Below are 17334 nucleotides of genomic sequence, written 5' to 3'. Positions count from 1 at the left end.
ATGTTAACAGCGTTGCTACATATAGACACATACAATCATGGATTTTGGATTCACACCAAAGCTCTGTGCAGCCAAGAAACTTTATCTTCACTAGCATGGACAAACCACCTTTCTTCATCGTACGTACCAACATGTCAGAAGGGCATAGCAACGGTAGTCTAAGAAAAAGTATCTACACCACAGTTAAGGCAAAAAGGGAGAAAATGCACCAGGATAAGTCTGTATCAAAGCCATCTATTATTTCAGAGAAAATAAAAATCAGATTGAAGACAGCACACTTCTCTTACACAGACTAATTCATTACTACTACTCTTTTTGTGTATCAGAACATACCCACACCATTCAGTGCATTTCATATGCAATACTAAATCTACCTTTCAGAAAAAGGAAGGCCAAGGATATTCTACTTTGTCATAGACATCACCTTTACTGTTTTTCCAAGCATGACAAGTAAAAAAAGTCAGAGCACAAAACATTTTAAACTTTCAGCTACCACCATTTGTGTTCTTTTGTGATAGTAGTTTACACATTTTTTTCTGAAAACCCTCCTCCTCAAACTTAAGTGGGCTTTTTCAAAATGCTTTACAAGAGAAAGAGCAAGTTGGAAATAAGTTCAATTCTGCCTAGAAACCCCAAAGTTACAGCTACATCTGGCAAGTTTCACATCTTCAATTTAATCACTCCAAAGTAGAAGCAGTTCTAGTTAATGCCAATTAATTTTTCACTTAAACCCTGCAGAGAAAAAAAAATATGCTCATGAATAGTTTATAATGCTATCTTTGGAAACAAATGTATTAAAGCAGCTAAAGAGTTTCCCATGCATCTGGTTTACTGGCTACCAGACAGATGAGGGCCAAATTTGCTTTGACTTTCTGGGGATCTCTTCTGGGAGGACAAAGTAACTGCAGAGGCAAGGTATGTGCATGCACCAACTGTTTTAGCTGGGAGTCAAACACCTCAATGTTAAACAGCAGTCTACATAAGCATTCTCTTACAGTAAGGGKATACTCTAAATACTGCTGCTTGCCAGAAATGGATTAAAGGATGGCTGTAGCTATGGATGTACCCAAAACAAAGCTGTTTTCAGGTAGGGGAATAGAATGAGCAATTCAACAATACACATGAAAAGCTTGCATCTTTCACTGACTTATTAACTTCACAATCACTGACAAGACTGATGTACATATTTCTGCACCTGCACTGTAAAAGCAGATAAAATATTTAATATGTAATTTACAATGTATTTTATCAGCTTGGCATACAGATGAACAGAATATATCAAAGTAGTTGAGTTATAGGCTTGTGGAGGCCCTGCAAAAATATTACTTCAGATATCTGCTAATTTAAAAAAAAATCAATTTGCATTTTAGAAGTGATACAGTTCCGTCTACCACAAAATACAAAGAGCTGCAAAAACGTATACCATTCCAACAACAATGTATATAAGTTATTAAATAATGATCTGATTTAAAAGAATATAAATGAAGCCTTTAAGTAGGTCTTTTCTACATGCATATTATTCCTCATTAAAGAAAAATATGTAAAAAGGCCATTGGTAATTGCTTTGTTAACCACTGTAGAAAACGCCAATTCTCTGGTCACAGACACCACTAGTTTAGCACTTAAGGTCTCTGCAGTGTTACATGTGATTATTTTTAAATACTGTTAATTCTATTACTCCATTGGTAAAGAATGTGTGACTTGGAATATGGCAGTCTTCATATTGAGAGGGCAGTGATGCACAGTTTTATAATTATCCAGAAGAACAGCACCCTCCACTGCTCTGTACTTGGGGCTCATCATCGATGATCTGTACACCTCGCCTTGCTGTTCCTGACTGACTGGAGCCATTGCCTCTTGCTCTTTCATCCACTTGAGCAGTTTCTATCATTCCTGTAAAGAAAGAAGTGTATTAGGTGACATTCCATTGCATTTTTACGTAAGACTCTGATGTCTTAATCTATCTGAACTCTAGGCACAAAGTTCAGTGAGAGTGGTTCTCCTGTTATGCAGAACTAAATACTCAGGTATCACATGGCATAGCTGCAAGAACATGCTAAATCATTCTTTAAAGCACCAAACATCCAGCAGCTCCTTGTAACTAAGAAAGACCTCAGTGATGCTCAAGTGTCCTGGAGTTAGCAACTTCAAAAGCTAGATTTACCCATCCCTATCATTAGCACTGTTAGAAAAAAAAAATAAACTCCACCCTCCCCCCAAAAAAACCAAAAAATCTCCAACCAACTCTTCAGAAATTCAGGATATGTTTTCCTTAAGTTATTATCACAGGAACACAACTAGGATGACTTGCAAGTGTTGCCTTTCCATCCCACATACCATGATCTCTACCACTGGTTTAGATTGCTGTGTAAAATTWGCATCATTACAACTTTGAGTTTATGATTTGTAACTGACATTTGAGCAGATTTTTGAAAAAAAGGCCTTGAAGCAAGCAGTGGTGAGACCTGTAACGTGAAATTCGATTTGGGTTATTACTTATGCATGGTAAGTGGAACAGCAGTTAGTATTCCAACAAATGACAGATATTTTTGGAGTACAGCATGAATTTGCAATATGGTAAACATACATACACCAAGCTTTCAGAGCTGTTACAGTACAAATTCAAGTGGCTTGAAGTAAACTGAAATTAAGTCAGTTCTAAGGAGCAGTTTACAGTAAAGCTTTTCTATAAGGCCTTAAAAGCATGGAACCTGAGCATTTTATGAATGAGCTCTTTACCAACAAACTAGGTAATACCTACTTTTGCAAAGGTCAAGAAACAGTTCTTCAATTCCTTTGTTCTGTTTAGCTGACGTATGATAATGTTTTGCTCCAACAGATTCAGCATACCTGTAGAAATGCAGATACAGAACTTCACTGTAGTAAAGGACTCAATCTTTTTAAGTCACTTTACAAGAAGGAATAAGATGATCACAAAAGGTTTTATTCTGACTTTACAGTTATACACATGCTGATTTAATGCAAAAAAAAAACCAATTTAAAACTGCCAGGATGTGTGTGATGCAACACACTGGATGAAATTAAGAAAATGTAATGTCTAGAAATGGATTTAAACTGCAAAGGTTGACTTTAATCCCATACAACTCTAAAGCTACAGTTCTGTCAGCCAGGACACCCTGTGACTGAGATACTAACAGAACACTTAACAATTGGCATGCGTTAGCCAGCAGTGCCTAGCTGGCTGCTATGTTAACAGCATCACGAGTTTATTACTCCAGCATAATTTTGCAATGACTGTTTCTATTAGTAATTGGTGAGACTTACGTTTCTGCTTCTTGCACTGAAACATGTCTCTCTTTTTCCAAGTCTATTTTGTTACCTGTTGGAAACAAGTTAATCTTTTAAGCCTTTGTGCTCCAAAATTATCCAAAAAGAAAGCAAACATGTAACCATAGTACTCCAGTCTCCCAAGCTGTCCCAGCAAAGACCAGCTCTTACACAGATCTCAATTTCAATCACAGTATGGTTTGAGAATTTCTTTTCACATAAGCATTTAGAGACAATGAGGATGAAGTGCTTCTTCTGTAGAGAGATCAGGACACCTAAATGCATCCATATAAGGCAACCAACTCAGCCTTTTGCTTTTCTTTTGTAATTTATTAGGACCTTCCGTGGGCTGCAGAGGTAGTTTTTGTAGAATGTCCACACATCTCATCTCATGGATATGTTTTAATAATTAATCAGATTTAAATCTAAACCCAGCATTTGTTGCATTCCATTTGTATTGAAATATCCAAGCTTTAAGACTCACTCCAACCTGCAAGCACTTAGGTATGAAAACAGACAAGCACCTAGTCTATGCCACTGAGAAGTAAAAACTTTTGAGTTTGAGTACTCAAAAGAAGGATAATGTACATTTTTTTGTTCAACTAATCTTCAGGTGTCTGTACCATGCACTTCCAATAGTGCATAATTAAACAGCTTATTTTTTCAATCAAACTCCTTTTTTCCTCTATGTGATCTACTGAAACTTTTAGCTCCAGTTTAATTTTAAATACCTAACTGAAGATTAGAATAATTTCACAGGTACAAGCTGTCAAAGCAGCATCTGGAAAATGCTATAAATCAAAAGAGATCTTTCCAATTCAGTTATGTTGAAAAAGACTTACCTACTATACATAAACAGATTTCATTTCCCAACATTTTTCTTAATTCCTTAACCCAGTTTTTTACCTGCAAAAAAAAAAAGAGATGAGTTTGTTTTCACTTGATATACTACTAATCTCGGCAATGCAGAACCATCACATTTCCTTCAYTAACCATCTACTTGAACCATAAGCAAACACATTTAGAGCAACATAGATGGAAAAATGTTCTTTAGATAGCTACACATGGCTCTTGTTCAGCAGGTTTTACTTCACAGGTGACATTAAGAGCAAATGACKTAGATTAAGATGATCAATTACTCCAGAAATATAACTCACCACACTCACATTAGCCCCACTCCAAAGAACAAAAGTCCACCTTAGATCAGACATGAGATCTTTTATCAACAGGCATTTACTGACAGATCACAAATGGTACTTTAAAAGTAGAGGCACCTGAACTGAATTTCTCAGGTTAGTTTAAAACASATGTTTGTTTCCTGAGAGAACAGAAGGGACAAGCATGTTGAATCATCTAAGGTAAGGTATCTGTTATTAAATCTGTTGTCATGCTTTAGAAGTTGTACAATCACTGCATTGACTTAGGACCTGCTATTTTAAGGGAATAATTGTGAAGAGAGCAATCACCTCAAAAATCTAAAAACAGACTACATGATACAGTAGTACTTCTGCAATAAGAAAAAGAGGAAAGGCTAACTTACAGAAGTGTTTTGATATCACAAGGTTTTACTAAGTAGGSCTCAGCATGAAAAGGCACTAGTTGAAGTATTACAAATCATCACCAGTCTGCAGGTGGGGGCAAATGTTTAACTGCTAGCACAAATGCTTTACTTTGCCCTACACCAAACTAAATTAGTTAAGGTTTCGAACTGTACCTTTACTATTTCTACCATTGCTAACTCAAGCCTTGCCATACAACCACAATTTCTCACTTCTCTCTACAAGTCCAAATGGTTTTGCCAAAAACTAATCAGAGACAAAACTTTAGAAAGAAAGACACTGCTTAGAAAAGAGTGTCACCTGTTTTCAGCTGAAACACCCTATAGAGTGATACCACAGATTTGACACAGGGTGAAAAAACTCACCTAACCAACTGATCAATGAATATAGCCATAAAATAACTAACCATCAAATTTCATGTTTTGATGAGGATTTGAAGGACAAGTAACTTATCACAGAGAAGGTAATGTCTCCACTATCATGTATTGGTGTTTTTTGCATAACCCTGATAGTAGGGAAGACAGTCCTTAAAAGAGTACTAATAAGGTATATGCCTCCATTCCATGATCTATATTTGCAAATATATATTACTGAAAACAGAAGACCTCTGTTTACAYATTACAGATGATCTTTCAATTAGTTTACATCTCAGACATAAAAGCTGTCCAGTACCTTTTGAAAAGAGTCTTCATCTGTTATATCATATACTAGAATAGCGCCATTGGAGTCCCTGTAGTAGATAGGCCCCAATGCATGAAATCTTTCTTGACCAGCTGTATCCTGCATTTAAAATACAATTGTTAGCATTTAAGACAAAGCAAACAATATTTCAAGGAACTCCAAATATTTWAAATTTTACTTTATTAAGAATGCCAAACATTTGAGATACAGTAAGCCTAAAGCAATTTTTTGTTCAGAAAAATATTTTATTTAGCAAAGGGCAAAAAAACTAGGAACATAAGCATACCCATATTGCAAGGTTTACTCTTTTTCCACCAATATTTAGCTTCTTTGTAAGGAAAGATGCCTGGAAAACAAAACAGATTAGAGTTAAGTTTTACATACCAAACATTTAATTTGACTTCAGATTAATCTATTAAAAAAAATCAAAATCAATAAAAGACAAATTTCTATATTGAAAGACTCTGTAAGCAAGAAGGCTACATTAATACTAAGCCAGTACAGTTTGCCAGCAGCCTATTCTAAATAAATTTGGGTTAAATCAATCATTTACTACATCTTTTTGCTGCTGTTTTGAATGATTTGGGAAGGATGGGGGGTGTGGAAAGCATTAAATCCACAACACTGATAAGTCTAAACCTAACTCAAAGCATTTCACAAGAGTATGTGAAGTTTGGGTAAGAACCAGCCTAACAGGATTCTTAATCTGCAGGAATTAGGCAACATAGTTCACTAGTAGAAAGCTACTAGAACAAAAAATAATAGTTTGAATTTATCACTAAGTATCTTAGAACATTAGTATTCACAAGTTTCCTTGTCTGTGTCTTTTCCCTTTTTTTTGTTGAAGTGAGCCCACAACTTAACCCCATCTGCTTTTCAGTTCTATGTTTTTGTTAGTTTGTTTGAGCTGAAAAACCTCAGAATAAGCATACAAGCTGCTTTAGAATTCCACTACTTTAACTTCTGGAAATGTTTTACAGGACCAGAACACATTGCAAGGTTAATCTAATTTCAGTAACTTGAGTAGATCTGGTTTTCTCYGAACTTGCATGATTCACATTTTCAAACACCACCTCTGTTACCAAGTCTGTAATTTGATGGCTAAAAAGGGAATATAATTTAATACAAGTTTAATGGACCAGAACAGCATCTGAAGGTGCTGATGCATCAGGAACCTGCTCCCCCCATTCTTAAGACTAGCAGTAACAGTTGCCAAGTAATTCAGTTGCCAAGGGCTAACTTTTGTCTTCTGCCTTAATTAATAGYCAGTTTTCCTTTCTGTTTTACCTCAACTTGCATTTGGGTTCAAACTAGTAATCAGAGGTTATTTTATGATACATTCATCACAAATTATTTCAGGCTGGATTGTAGCATCTCAAGGGGGCTCTCTGTATGAGCACCCAGTCACAGAACCAAGAGTCACACGTGTTGAAAGTGTGATGGGCCAGACAAGCTACTTGAACCAGCTTGCTGCTTAACTACACAAGCAACCATAAGACCACAATAGCTCAATTTACCCCAGCCTAAACTGCTGCCGAAAGTGCCTTTGTGGAGTAATGCCTGTGTTACAGTTAGTCATCCAGTATTCAGTTGCTAGAGCAGCTCCTGCTCTTCAGCTACATTCCTAACATTGGCTCTGGCATTGGTATGACCTAAGGTGAGATGATTACAAAAACCCTTTTCATCTTGTAGTTGTAGCGTCCCCCAAAGCTTTTCATGAAATCTGATGAACAGAACAGAGAGACAGAGAGAGAGAGAGAGAGAGAGAGAGAGAGAGAGAGAGAACAGAGCAGCAGAAAAACACTCAGAGACTTTCCAGAGCAGATAGCAAAGAACTAATCACTACAAACCTTGGGTTCAACATAACTAAAGCATGAACACTATGCTACTCCCTCAGTCTACTGTGAGGGGACAGAAGTCAAAAGTCTGGAAAAACTTCCAGACAGCAYCTTAAATGGATTTGACTCTCTAATCAACCTGTGACAAACAGCTTAACTGAGGAGTAGCAAACATTCAACATGAGAAAACTTCTAGTTAAAAAATGAAAAGCTCTACAGAAGCTGATGGCTTTCAACAGCTGCTCCTGAGGATTAACTCATCAGTAGTAKTCACAATTTGTTCTACTTCATTACAGTTTAAATACCAAAAGATTAAAGGCAACTTCAGAAGTTTTAATTCACCAACATTTAGGCCACATGGTGAAAAAATAGTTAGGCAGAATGAATCGAGTTTACCTGACAATATTTTATTGATCTGCTGCACTACAGTACTCAATATTCTACTGCAARTCTTAAAGGAAAAGCTCTTCTGAGCACTGTTTGCTTTCGCCATGACACCAACAATCCAAACCTGCTTAGTTGACATGTTTCACACAAGTGTTTGAGAATCAATTTCTGAACAGAAAAATCTTTCATAGGAAGGGGATCTGTATTTAAAAACCCAGAGAACTCAGCATCCATAAAGTTRTATCATTGTAGCTTTAGACAGTGACCCAATTAATAGCACAAGTRTATTTCCTTTCTGACAGACCAGAAACTAAAGTAGGTTTATCTACATAGGTAAGTTTCACTTCAATATAATCTGTCCTTCAGGTACTATGGCTTTTGACAGGAATACTGTCTTTTATCATTAAGATAGAGACTATTCCATTCTCTATATACTCTATTAGAAGACTCCTACATGCAAGTAAGGCTTTTTAGTATCTCTTGCAAGAATATCCATAACCACAGGAGACTGTGGCAAGGGTATTTAGCACTGGGYGATTGCACTTGTTCTCTGAATTAAAACTCAATCAATTTGTAATGATCAAGTTTTAGTCTATCTGAAGTCTTAGGCCTGTAATCAAAAAAGGACAGACAGTATCCTCTACCAGATATCCTAATTACAAGCATGTTTGTCTGATAACAGGATTGGAACCTGGGATTTGAAGYAGTCATGGCTGGAAATGAACAGAAAGCTTTATGACCATGCTCCAAGAAACCATCAATGTTGTATTACAGATTTAGTGCTTCATTCTTCTTGATTTTGTTTCTCTACTTGAAGAATAAAATTAGCAGGTTCTACTCATTAATTAGAATGTATCAATAAGTTCAGTGCATTTACCATCAATAAAATACATTTTACATCCACAGTGCAAACATGCCAAAGACAAATCAACTAATATATTTTAATTTTTTAAACACATATACCCCTCCCCAGCCATTCTGAACATAGTAAGGGAGGGGAAAAATTAGGTGAACAAAAGAACTRAAATTTTTAGAAATTTGGGAAAACYCAACACACAAGAAAGAGCCTTAACTTCCATTCTGAGAAGGGTTAGAGAAAATGTCAGTAGACAAGATTTTAAAGTTTTCCAAGTTTCAAAGTCAAAGCCTTTGAAATCAAAACAGTCTACAGCTTGTTAGGCAATTAGATACAGAAAAAGCTTCAACGTTTGCTCTTATTTCCCAAAAATGTACTGAATTGAGCACTGTCATTTCCAGTCCGAGTTGTGACTTGATTTACYTGTGACTCAGCAACTCTTTCCTGTATTTTAATTACTCTGACAGGTCATTTTTGCTCAGACTTTCAAAAACTCACAAATATACAGGAACGMGGGTAAATCAAAGATAAGTAATTTCAAACAACTCTTTGAAGTAAGCTTCTAATTTTCATATTTTGACTCTACTGTCTTATGACAGGTCTGAAGTATACTTAGGCACTTAGAAAAGGATAATGCAATTATAAGAGCTAAAATTCCAGTCTTTTGAAGAGGCTGTAGGAAATCCTTTCTTTAATTCTTTCTTCTAAGAGTTCAGTTTCACATGCYCACCAGGCCCTGTTAGAAGCTGACAAAGGGGCTTGAATAGAACACAAGGAAGACCCAGCTGGAAGAGATTCTCCTGAAAGCCACTGGACAAACGCAGGTGTGTGGCACCTGCCCTTGACTGGTTCATGTTCAAGAGAAGCAGGTCAGGCATAAAAACACTGCATATAGCACTGAACTTCCTCACATTGTCTTCCAGTCACCCCCAGCTATCTTGATAGCCAAGACAGCTTTTCCACATTATACAAGTCCATCAAAGCAACGAGGAACTCTATGACTAGAACATAACCAGCTCTTAAGTTGTATATTTTGCAATCCTCCACACATTTCAGAGTGCAGTATTCAGAAGTTGTTTTTATCCTAATAATTTACAATTTACATAAATAATTATTTATATAAAAATTATTTAATATAGATAATTATAATTATTTATAAATAATTAATTTAATTATTTATAATTAAATAATAAAAAGTATCTGCCCAAGAAAAAAAAATACAATAGTTTGACAGTAGGTTTATTATTGAAGTATTCCAGCACAGCTCACTTGATACTGATTTATCTCTTATAATTAGTATATCAGGATGAGAGCACCAACTTCAGTATTTCCAACAATAGGAACCAATTCTAACTGTCCCACCAGGTCTGACAACAAGTTATGAATTATACTCATTGTGTATAAAAATTCCTACCTTTCCTGCATCAATTTTTCCACAATATTTTAGCTAGATGTTTTCTTGTAGCTACCTTACCTTCAACCTGCAAGTCATCAATATCTTAAGTACATGACTTGATGCTAACACAACAAGAGCAACACAACTCAGCAACCTCCTAAATTAAAGGAGATTCCAGTGCAYTCCCCTTAGCACTGAGAGAAGGGGGAGTGGAGAGAGGAGAAACTGCTCCCTTTTAGTRCAAGTCTTCTGTTACCAAACTTTCCTCTTTGGATATACAAAAAATAACTTCACAGTAGAATAACATCACTAAATGAAGTTTCCAGAAGGCTGTAGTCTCAGCACCCTTTCTGCTGCAAACACGCAATACTTTCTTGGCTTACGTTAGAGAATATTGTGGATGGAGAGCTTCTTGTCTCAGTATCTTGTAATCTTTTCATATGATTCATCATTGTCACTCCTTTACTGGACCAGGAGCAAAGTATTTATTTAATTCTGGCTTTATTGGAACAAAAGGAATTCAGTGCAATACCTGGAACTGTTGCCATGAAACAAAGCAACCTTATCAGATTAAGTCTTTAATCTTAAAAAAAAGCTTTGCAAATAAGTTACTTCATTGCTTAATCAGATATCCTAGTTTCTCTTCACCTTATTTTTAAATTATTTTCCCATTTTACGAAAGAACTTCAATTTTGTTCTAGAGCAATAAGATGTAGAGAAAAGAAAGTAGTAAAGATAATGCTCAACAAGTGCACATGATGCCCAGTACGATTCAACAGCAAGTGACACTGTATTTTAGCATCAGCAAGATGTATATGTGGCCAAGGAGGCTCAGCACAGAAAAGCAAACAACTTGAGTAACAACGTGCAGTCAGTTAAAATGACACAAGTAGCAACCACAAACCTGGTTACAGTGCAGAAACAAAATCTTAGTCGGCACTGCAAACACGTGCCTCCACTCCTCTACAGACCCCTCTCCAGACAGTCAAAACCAAAAGCTCTTGAGCCACTCTGTCTACAGATATTTTCCTATCACCATTTTGGAGCAATTTAAAGATGTGTTTTATGACATTTGTGACCTAAGTCTATATTCCAACCTACTTTTTACTTATAATTTTAGGTTTTCCACTACAGATTTAAAGAACAAMAAAAAAACAAATATAAGCTTCAGCACTTAACAATCTACTTAGACCTATTCTTGCAACATGGCATATGAGAATTCAGCTACACATGATAATTTTGATGCACTTTCAGTGATTGTTTGCTCAATGCTACCCTTCTGCTGCAACTTCTGACAGCTATTAGCTACCAGTCATCCCTGTGGCACACCAAGTATCCGTTACCTCTGTGGCAATACAGCTACAACTAACTCCCCATAAATACCTTGTCTAGTAAATCTACCAATAGATCAGTCCAAAAGCTGAGTATGAACACAGGATAATAAAGTCTAAAACATATTCTTTATACCTGTTCACAGCAAAAATTGAGCAACATTATCTGCTTATGAAATATTCCCTGTCTTGTTTCTAGTGCATCTATAATGCCTCTTTGGTTTTAAAGGAAAGCTTCACTATTAATTACATCTGCGATACACAATGCAAGAACCTTCCCCTAAATGCATGGGAATAGCATGTAATTACCTTAAAGCTCCCTTATTTTGAAAGCATTCACTATTTCTTCTTACTTCAAGAAACTCAAAATTAGTTCAAAAACCAATACTGGTCCAGCAAGTGGCAGGGTTTGTTTCTTTATTTAAAAAAAATATTAAGAATGGTATGCATTCAATCCACTCTTCCACCTATGCAAGCTGACATCCTGAAAGACTTAGCATATTACTCACAACACGACTTCAAAACATGTTTTCTGAGACCGTGCACAGTACAAGCAGTTTATTTTGTACCATGGCATACATGCCATCCATCACTAACTAGCAGGTCATGAAAATAAAACATTACTTTCAAGCAGGCACCATGTCACATTTCAGCAGTGAAACATCACTTTGTAGTTCTTTATAAATTAGCAGACAGTACCACTGAGAGTCCAGTCGAAATTCAGGGAGCTGTCATGACAAGCAGTTAAGCCTTAAGAATCTTTCCCGTTATCAAATCATAAGCCTTAATCTCATAAACCATTTTGTGAAAGCTGTTCTCCTTAAACAGTAACGTTCAGACAGTGCTACTGTTAAGATATGAGAACACGAGGAAGACTGTGATTAACAGAAACGCAGCACATTTGAAACACTTAGTCATCAGTCCACTAACCATGATTACAGTAACATCATTACTTTTTTTTAATACTTCCCAAGACTCAAACGAGGACATTCATATACATTACTGGAAAAGAACGGAGCAGTTAGTATGCAGAGTAGAAACAAGGCCTTAAAATATTGAAAGCTTAGTTCCGAGGCGTGAAAAGAACGAGAGAACTGGTTTCCAGCGAACTCGGCAGGGGACAACCACCATTAGCGAGCGGCGACAGTGACTCCGGCTGCCGCTAAGCTGTAAACAAGGCAGTGCCAGCAGTCCGAGGAGGTGCGCAAGGTGAGGGGAGAACAACAACGGGACCCCCCACAGCACCGCCACCCCGCCCCGGCCCGCACCTGCAGGGTGGTGATGTGCTTATCGTTGAACTTGTTCTCGCAGTAGCGCAGCACCAGCGAGGTTTTCCCCACGCAGCCCTCCCCGAGCAGCACCACCTTGAAGGAGAAGCTGCGGCCCCCGGCCGCCGCGCCGGCCCCCGCCGCCATCCGCACCCCGCCGCCGAGCCGCGCCTCACATCAACGGGCCGCACCGCGGCGCCGCCGCCGCCCACAGGGACGAGGGCCCACGGGGGAGCGGGAGGGGGGCTGGCGGGGATGGRGAGGCACCGGCGAGGCCGCGGAGATGGAAGCGGAAGAGGGACACGACAGTCGAACCTGCCCCGCGGCCGCGGCCCCGCTGCCCCTAATGGCGGCTTCTTCCTCCTACGTCACGCGCCGCCCGGTCACGCGCCGCCCCCGCCACCAATGGGAGGGGGGGACGCGGCGGCGGCTCGAGGCCCCGCCCAGCAGCCGCGGGGGGCGGGGCTTGGGGAGGGGCGGGGTCAGCGCGGGGATCCCGCGCATCGTGCTTAAATCCCGTGTTAAGGATACCTACCGAGCGTTCCCAGGGGAAACCGAAAACCCCTAACACACAGATGGCAAACGCCATAGGCACGGATTTGATGTGAGTGCCGTTCGTGTAAACTGAGCTACACTATTCTCTAAATGTTTGCAAAATGAAAGTCCATAATAAAATTCTCTAAAAGAGAGATGTGGGAGCAGGTGAAGAAAAAGGCACAAGAGAAACATTCTGTCGAGTTTCGTGATTGCAGGAGTCCAATAGAATTTCATATACAAGAACTGAATAACTGCTTTGTAAAACTGGGTATCATTCCTTAATTAAAAGGAATCCTCACAAACGGATCCAAACGACCGCAGCACAACTTCTCTAGTGATCATTTAATGGTAAGAAAAAAAGTGCTTATGAGAAGGTTTCGTAGTGCAATTTCCTTTTTTTCTGTTCCATAGTATTAATGCTCTGTTGCATGAGAAAGAATAGAGGAAAGAAGAGAGAATGCATCCAGTAGAACTAGAATTCGATTCCCTGAAGTAAGAAGCCTCATCATTGAACCCTATTACAATCATATACAGAATGGATTCTTTTTATTTCCTGCAGACCTAATAAAGTAAACTTTTTTAGTAAGTAAAGGAAATGGGACAAGGGAAAAAATCAATGCAGACACAATCTCCAGGCATATCTTTTCTTCAAATAAATTCTCAGTTTTATTAGCACGTAAGTGGTTTCAGCAAGTTGCTATAAAAAATACTGTCTTGCTGGAAAGTAATGCTGACTTCTGTCAGTCATGCTTTCTGTGGACAGGCAAAAAACTGATGTGCATATGAGTTATCCTTTCAGGCTGAATAGAAGGAAGCAAAATGGAGTTCAGATTAAGGTTGCCAGAGACAATGGAAATCAATGCTCCTGAGCACAAACTGTTTGCAGGGCCCAGCAGCTTGAGGCTTTCTGGGTAACTGCTGGCAAATGCATCTGCTGAGACACGTGGCTGTGTGGAGACCTGTCCTCAAAAACCTTCCTGTTCTTACAGCTTTTTACTGTTTTCAACAAAAAGAGTTTCCCTGTACATTCTTCATAAATACACAGGACTGTTCTGAAGAACACACCTGATTTGTACTTTTTGGTTCTTTGCATGGGAATGATCCATATACCTGATACATCTGATTTGTTAAAAGGGTACTTTCTGCATGGGTGATTTTTCACCAGCCCTAAGTGTATTACCATAGTGAACACTGGAACTGTGCAGTGTACTGGAAATAAAGGCTATCTGCCAGTGAGAATGAGATCTGAAGCTTTGGAAAGGGCTGCACAAGAGACACCCTTGCAGTCCATGTGCTGACTGCACCTGACAGCACAACTGTGAGCGTTGTTTTTCTAACAGAGGGCACAACAAAGCACGACACCGGTTGGCCAGAATCCTCCACCATGGTTCAGTGTCAAATGATGCATTTCCCATTGACAGTAGAATGCTGCAATAACTATGGTATTTCATCATATTTGTTCTCTTCTCTTGTATGGAACCTATGATTACTGATATTCTTTTATGAGAAGTCCTGTACTTTCCGAAACTTTAGTCACCTATATTAAATGAAATTAAAAAGCTGATCTGAATGAGAACAGAAAATTGTCAGAGCTACCTGAGGTGTCACATTTCACTATTGTGTCATATATGACTTAGTAAAATTTGCAGATTAAACTGTGACTGTTGCCAAGTTATTTTAAGGGTGTTAATTTAATTTGGGAAATGTTTGTTTCAGAGCATTTGAGAAGAGAATGGCTCGTTCTCCTTCAATTTGTTGTGCTTCCCTCTTTTTACACAGCTTCACTTCTGGAAAGACTTTACTTAAATTTTTTTTTTTCACTGGTGTTTCATTTCAGGTAATTCCTGAAAGTGAAAACAAAGTTCTTCTTTCAGCTTGCATTTTTAGGTCTCCTTACAAAAATATTAAATGTGTTCATTCCACTGTGAACTTAAGTACCTGCAGTGGCTGTCAGTGGGGACACTTTAGTTGGTCAAATCTACAACAGCACAAACACCACCTCCCATGCTGTGGACAATACACAATTCATTTCTGGGATAATTATGTACTGAGTAATAWAAAGGTAGAAGTTGATTTGCAGATAATATCAGTCATACAGTTCCATTTTATTCTTTGGAGAATAATTCTGAGCCTTATATAAATATAAATTATATACTAGTATATAATTTTATATACTTGCAGCAAAATGCTCTGATTTTATTAGATTTACTTGGAAAGGAATAATATTACAAAATCTCTGCCAAATAATGTACAGTATAAGATCAATGTCCATAAGAGTACAAGATGTTCAAAAAAGCAAGAAATCAGAACRGTGAAAAATACACAAGCCAAAAATAACAACAAAAACCCACTTCTAATGAAGGTAGCAATATTGTCAATAAGAAAGATTTGAGCTCAGAAGACAAAAAATAAAAGAGAAAAGCATGTGAACAAGAAAGGAAAAGGAAAAGGAAAGGAAAGGGAAAGGGAAAGGAAAGGAAAGGAAAGGAAAGGAAAGGAAAGGAAAGGAAAGGAAAGGAAAGGAAAGGAAAGGAAAGGAANAGGAAAGGAAAGGAAAGGAAAGGAAAGGAAAGGAAAGGAAAGGAAAGGAAAGGAAAGGAAAGGAAAGGAAAGGAAAGGAAAGGAAAGGAAAGGAACATTTGGAAAAAAAATCTTGACATGGAGGGACTTTTCTGAATGTGTTTTACCCATTCACTCACTGCTGAGAGACTCCATGTACCCACGGTACATGATGTACTTGACAGCAGTAATGTCCTTGAAGGCTTTGTGCAGCATGAAATTTGTTTCTGATATACAGAAATAACTAAAACATAGCATCAGATTTCTTCCTAAGAAACAATGCCAGCAAAGAACAATGTTATTTTTTCTTGTAAAGAAAAAGATTATTATTTGCTAAAAGTTCAATTCTCTATTTTGAAGTGGAATTATCTGTAAATGTGACTCTCCCCAGGACAAGCAGTCCCGAATTCTTTGCCCCTTTGCATTATGGTTTTCATACACCCACGGTGACACATGGCAATGCCAAATACCATCCCCATGCAATGGTGACAGAGCCCCTTCCTGACAAGTAGCACCCTGGACACACGCTGAGAACAGCAAGCAGCACGCTGCTCCACCACTCACTGACCCCTTRCTCTTGGTGTTTTCACTTGCAGGAGCAAAGGCAATATTCCTCTAAATGAGAAGCCTTAATCCTCTTAAGAGAGGGTAAACCAATGGCTTATAAAGCTAATAGTTTAAAGTGTCAGAGTTACAAGAAACTTCCCTTCTGCAGAAGTCTGTTTACTAGATGTATGCTACAACACCATTAGGAATGAAAAAAAAAAAAAAAAAAAAAAAAAAAAAAAAAAAAAAAAAAAAAAAAAAAAAAAAAAAAAAAAAAGCAAGCAGAAGTGCTTAATTTAAACATGCTGGCAGACCAGGGAAATTCCAGAGGAAAGCAGAACTGGTCAAAATTTAAAATGTAAAAGGGGTCCCATTTTTCCTGTGTGGTACAGCAAGAGATGGGGACACCGGCAGCAGTGTAGGCTTCCTCAGACTCTGCTCAGGTGAGAGAGATGTGCAGCTGATCTGGCTGATGTGCAAGCTGAGATGTGCAAGATTTATCCGAGAGGTTCTATAGCAGGAATGGGAACAGAGAAAGGAAGCATGGGTGCTGAAAGAATTCCTCAGGGACATCCTAAAACCTACCAGTTTCAAAGCTACTGAGCTTCAGTTAAACAGCAAGGAGAGGATGGAAATGAGCCACTGTGAGCAAAACTGGCCTGTTTTGAATCATGGACAGCTTACCTAATCACCTCTACATCTTCCTCCAAATCATCATCTGTGTAACAGCCACCAGTCTGCTTGCAGACCTGCTCTCTGGTAATGGTACAGCCTTTTGTGCACAGCCTCGCACAGCCTTCTGTACACACACGAGCCCTGATACACCCACCTTCACCATGGCAGTCACACCTTCAGCTGCGGGGAGGAGCAGATGATGGTACAAAGAAAAGTAATGACACAGAAGAAAGACTAATAATTACATGAAGCATTCAAATGCTCTATGTGCCATCAACAAAACGTAATGGAAAAATAGGTCTCATCAGAGAAACCTGAGATGACACTACAAGCTTAGCTGTTCAAGGGTAAGGTCCATAGCCATACCAATGTTTTCAGGTCACTGACTTAGTACCACATACAGAAAAATATTA

At 38.3% G+C, this 17334-nt stretch overlaps 1 protein-coding gene across 1 annotated transcript; it reads right to left on the bottom strand.

The window, feature by feature from the left end:
* Positions 1-224: 224 nt before the first annotated feature.
* Positions 225-12984, bottom strand: RAB21 (RAB21, member RAS oncogene family). The gene is made up of 7 exons (XM_057377888.1): positions 12605-12984; positions 5815-5874; positions 5520-5627; positions 4131-4194; positions 3286-3340; positions 2762-2850; positions 225-1893 (listed from the first exon to the last, which is right to left on the bottom strand). Exons 1-7 carry the CDS (start codon positions 12749-12751, stop codon positions 1754-1756), a joined length of 663 nt encoding a protein of 220 aa, XP_057233871.1. The 5' UTR covers positions 12752-12984; the 3' UTR covers positions 225-1753.
* Between the last annotated feature and the right edge of the window lie 4350 nt (positions 12985-17334).

This window comes from Malurus melanocephalus, unplaced genomic scaffold (assembly GCF_030028575.1).
Source record: "Malurus melanocephalus ecotype Western Australia unplaced genomic scaffold, MMel_1.1 scaffold_10, whole genome shotgun sequence".
NCBI lineage: Eukaryota > Metazoa > Chordata > Aves > Passeriformes > Maluridae > Malurus > Malurus melanocephalus.
Note: the sequence above shows the minus strand (reverse complement) of the source record. Positions and strands in the feature narration are given on the sequence as shown.

Excerpts from the sequence above, each read along its gene's own strand:
- RAB21 (XM_057377888.1), bottom strand. The coding sequence starts at position 12,751 with ATGGCGGCGGGGGCCGGCGCGGCGGCCGGGGGCCGCAGCTTCTCCTTC. Across the intron at positions 4,195-5,519 it reads ATGAAGACTCTTTTCAAAAG|GTAAAAAACTGGGTTAAGGA; the intron begins GTACTGGACAGC and ends TTTTTTTTGCAG. Across the intron at positions 2,851-3,285 it reads TCAGTGCAAGAAGCAGAAAC|GTATGCTGAATCTGTTGGAG; the intron begins GTAAGTCTCACC and ends GCATTTCTACAG.